The sequence below is a fragment of the Corvus brachyrhynchos genome, unplaced genomic scaffold (genome assembly GCF_000691975.1).
Source record: "Corvus brachyrhynchos isolate BGI_N302 unplaced genomic scaffold, ASM69197v1 scaffold42, whole genome shotgun sequence".
Lineage (NCBI taxonomy): Eukaryota > Metazoa > Chordata > Aves > Passeriformes > Corvidae > Corvus > Corvus brachyrhynchos.
Genome location: NW_008237242.1, coordinates 1,732,031 through 1,736,634, shown reverse-complemented (window position 1 = coordinate 1,736,634; position 4,604 = coordinate 1,732,031). Strand labels below are relative to the sequence as shown.

The window sequence follows — 4,604 nt, the reverse complement described above, 5'->3', positions numbered from 1 at the left end:
GGAAGTCTGGCATTGTTCTCTCTGCTTTCCTTCCTGCCGTCATTCCCCCAAGAGAAAGGTCTGGATTTTTCCAAACTTTCTGCCTTTCTAGTTGCGTATCCGTGATAATGAGCAAAAGGACTTGACCCATCCATTATTGTTTCCTGTATATATCTACAATTCCAAGACAAAAGCCAGATCATGTTGTGCTGAGCACTGCACAAACATTAAGCACAGACTGCATTTTCACCTGGTATCTTAGGAATCCTCTGCCCTGCTGTCTGCCCTTTCCTTGTGAGCTGAGCAGCAGAAGGGAGCTAAAAGATTTGTTCGAAGATGTGGACACAGATGGTAAACCTGCCCTTTCAACCCATATGCCCTTGCTTTGAGAAGACATGGAGGGAGAGTGAGTCAGGAAACACAAAGAGAGGGGACGATACTATTAGGTTTGGTTTGGGGTTTTTTATTTTTCTTATTTTGAAATATTGATTCATGGTGACTAGGTTTCAGAAACATGTCTTTTGTTGGCCTCGAGTTTAATATTAAGAAAATATTAAAATATTAAGAAAATTTTTTGCACAAAAAGGGTTGTAAAGCATTGGAACAGAGTGCCCAGGGAAGTGGTGGAGTCACCATCCCTGGAAGTGTTCAGAAAACATGTGGATATGGTACTTAAGGACATGGTTGAATGGTGAACATGGTGCTTGTGTTAGGTTAACAGTTGCATTTGATGACCTTACAGGTTTTTTCCAACCTTAATGATTCTATGATTCTATGATTTTGGTTAAAAAGCAAAGTGAAGAGTTCTCTTAACAACTAGGTGGTTGCATTACACAGCCAGTGCACAACCTATCAGTATGATAAAAAGTGACTTGAAAGGTGAGGGAATGCCATTAATCTGAGATTAAAGCCCGTGTAAGGCTCATTTCTTCACAAACTTGATATGGAGCTGTCTGTTTATTACAGATAATTTGTGTTTTATTAGTGTGCAAGAATAGGACTTAACTTGCCTTAGCTTCCTATCAGCTGAAATAACTGCTTAATCCTCTCTGTCTTTTCAGTGACCTTGCCCCTCAAGTGTGTTTTAAAACTAAGGAGAGAAGGGTTGAGATTCCAGTCCCAGAGAGCTCCATCACAGTGACAATCAAAAGCCCTGGAACTGCTTTTGCCACCAAAGAATTTGTAATTCACCAGAAAGACATCTGTAAGTATCAGGTCGTATGTGTACCTAAGGCCTTTATACTATGTTTAACAACTCTTCAGATGTGTATATGCTTGCAGGTTTCTTTGGCAGCATTCCTGTATGTAGCATGTTGATATGCTGAGTCCATATGAGGCTACCATATATCATTGTTTTCTCTAACCTTTCAAGAGAAAGAATACTCCGCTTACCCCTAGTTCATAGCAAAAAAACCAAGGGCAGAATGTGAGGAGGAAAACAAAATACGTTACATCCCTCACTCTTTGCCCTTTTTTGTCCTACCTATAAATCAGGAAGCATTTGTAAACGAATTCCTAATCTACATGTATAAGTAAATTACACTTTTTCCCACTTCCTTCCGGGAAAAGAAGGAAGTTGTAAACAGAAGATGGCAGTGACACAATCTGCCATCCTTGCTCTAGTTTTTGCCTTTGGTTTGCTTGCTTACTCCTTCAGTGTAGTCAAATTCTAGTGTCAGTAACACTTCTTATCCATGGTTCTGTTTACAGTCAAGAGCAGCTTATGAACTTCAACAAAATGCAACTCAAAAATATTTGGTCAACACGATGAGTTGCTCGGGTTCATCACAGGTTATCATGGGCAGTTTGATTGTGCTGAACACTTTGCAAGCTCTCAGATTCTTGGTCAGGAAGTGGGATGTATCACACATATTTTTAAAATGTTTTTGCTTGCACCAGGCCCAATGAATGCCATAACCCTTGTATTACCAAGGTTCTTCCCTGTTTCTCAACCTCTTGCTTACCACCACACATTTACAGAAGGAGATGCTTCTGTTTAATCTCCCTGTCCTATCCCCTCTGTGATCTCATGCCCTTAGTACTTCTTGTATCTTAAAATCACTTTCCCCATGATCTTCTTCAGAACCTCATGTGAGCTTCTTCCATCATGTGGTCTCCTTCCTTGCCACTCTCCCTTTTGTTGCAAGTCCTCACTTCCCTACTGGTCTCCAAAACATACTTCTTCTTCTGGGGATGTTTTTCCACCATCGTCCCTAGAAGTGTTCTCATGCGTACTTCAAAGACTGCCACCATGTTTCCTTTATCACTGTGGCATTGAAGGGAGGTTGAGAAAGATGGGATGTGTTCCCTACTATGCATTGTGAAGAGTCATATTCACAATCAGTTACTTGCCCATCTGCAAGCTGAGGTATTAAAAGAAAATGCTACCTGATGATTCACCAGCACCTGTGCTTTCCTGAGAACTCTCATGCTCAAGTAGCCACAGAGCCTTGTTCTAATTACAGAGGTTGAGTTACGTGTTTGTATGGCTACTAGCCAGTTCAGAGCAGAAAGATGTGGCTGTTAAAACACCTGTAGGGCTGGTGTTCCTGACAAATGACCTGAATATGGCTTCTTCCCCCTGCCTCTTTTTCAAGCCTTTGTTCCTGCCACTCCACACATTCTTAGTTTAACGCCTGACTTTCCAACTTCCACATTAAATCTGAAGTGGAGTGATAATGGATTGGTTTTCCCATATGGACTGGATGCCCTTTGGCAGATTCAGATACTTCGAAAAGAAGCAATGGAAGAAGTTACACAAGTAAGTCCCTTTCTTCCTTTATGAAAAATATATGTACAATTTCTGCCCTTGGTAATGTTCTGAGATGTCACTTGAAAAAAACTGAGAATGATGAAGATAGTAGAGCTTTGCAGGACCTGAGCGTAGTCATGCTTCTGGTAGGTAACTTCTTGTTAAATTTCAAAGCTATGGAAACACTGGCTACTGTACTGTTGATACTTAGTCACAGCAGTTTGTTTTTTTCCTGGTACAAGGATTTTATAATTCAAACTTACTTATGAATTTGGCAGATACTTTACACCATTGTCTCTATATCTCCAACAGTGTCTCCTGTCTTGGTCATCTTTGAATTCTCAGCTTGCTTTTTTCTTCTTTTGTAACAGGAGTTTTTCCAGGCCAGTTTGTAGCTCTGTACTATACATTTTAGTATTGGAGAAAAGATGAAATGTGCAGCCTGGGACTAATATTAGAAGAGTTTTATTTTGGAGAAGTTGGAACATTTCCCTGCCTGGGAGAAGCCCAGGATGCAGTGTATACCTCTTTACATGCATGGAAATCTTCCTGCTCTCCTCCAAATATCTGCCCTCTGGTATTTCTGGCTGACAGACTACCTAGCTAGTGGGCTATTTAGCAACTTAGGCTTTTGTCCAGGTAAATTAACAGCACAACTAAAAGTTAGGTAGAACACTCCAATAATTTATGAGGATTTTATGATTTACTTCACCTAATTTACCATTCTGTTGACACTTGGGAGATGGTATGTCATTTTTAGCAGGTGTTCATAAGCTCTGTCTTGGTTGCTTTCTTGGTGCAAAAACTTTGCAGGTTACTTACTACTCAAAACTGACTCATGAAGACATCATTCTTTCTTGGAACTGGACATCAGATATGCCTTTGGAGTGTACTTCACACTATGTGAAGATTCGCTGTTACATTAATGCAACACAGTTTGTTGGCCCCAAGGATTGGAGTGACTGGAGCCCAGCAGAAGTGATCCCTGGTATGTTTGTTCCCTTGCTACCATGCGGACTTTTATTTCTTTATAAGAAATAAGCCAAAGTCAGAGGAAGGGCATTAGGCAGTGATGAGCTACTGCCTTTGAGACTGTTTTGATTAGAGAAAAAATACTATCACTAGTTACTGAAACCTAGCAAACATTTATTTGTGTGCATTGGAGTGCTCCTCAGTCACATTTTAGCTGATCACATCATGCTTATAGCAAATTGTTCATGCAAGGTTTCTTGGGGGTTTTTTTGTTTGTTTTATTCCTTCTCTGCTAGGAAAAGATACTGAGCCCGGTGGGAGTGGAGTGTTTCCTCTGGACACTGTGGTGGCAGTAGGTTCAGATGTGACATTTTGTTGTGTCCATGAAGAAGATCAGCGCATAACAAATATGACTTACGGATCAAAATCCTACACAATGATGCAACTGAGCAGTCGAAGCCATGCCATCAGAGTGCTAAATGCCAGTGCTTCTAATAGCAGCGGGACAAATGTAGTGTGCAGACTCGAAAATGGGATGGATGGATCTGTCGTGTTTGTTGGATGTATGTATCATGTTTACTAACCTTAGAAAAATCAAAATAAGTTTGAGACTCTTAGGGTTGTGCTAGGAAAAAAATACTGTTGTGGCTTTTTTTCCTCTTGGCCCTTGGTTTTGAAGTTGAACTGGGGATTGTACGTGTTTGATTTCACTGTGGAAAGGCCAGCTCTTGGTGGAGACACCAAGTCTGGAATGATAAGGTATGGTGAAGAGGATGAGCCATTCAGGGCTTGCTTTAATTTTCAAATTCCATGTGGAATTCATGCTAAAGGGACCATTTCCTTGACACGACTTGTTTGGAGAATTCAAAGCAGTGGTGGGGCTGGCATGTTAGAGCACGGG

At 40.8% G+C, this 4,604-nt stretch overlaps 1 protein-coding gene across 1 annotated transcript in view; it reads left to right on the top strand.

The window, feature by feature from the left end:
• The window catches only part of LIFR (leukemia inhibitory factor receptor alpha), a 51,094-nt gene that overhangs the window by 21,799 nt on the left and 24,691 nt on the right, over window positions 1-4,604 (top strand). The window contains exons 4-7 of the mRNA XM_017730237.1: window positions 1,041-1,183; window positions 2,577-2,740; window positions 3,545-3,719; window positions 4,000-4,266. Coding sequence (XP_017585726.1) covers window positions 1,041-1,183; window positions 2,577-2,740; window positions 3,545-3,719; window positions 4,000-4,266 — 749 coding nt within the window. The remainder of the gene's footprint in view (window positions 1-1,040; window positions 1,184-2,576; window positions 2,741-3,544; window positions 3,720-3,999; window positions 4,267-4,604) is intronic.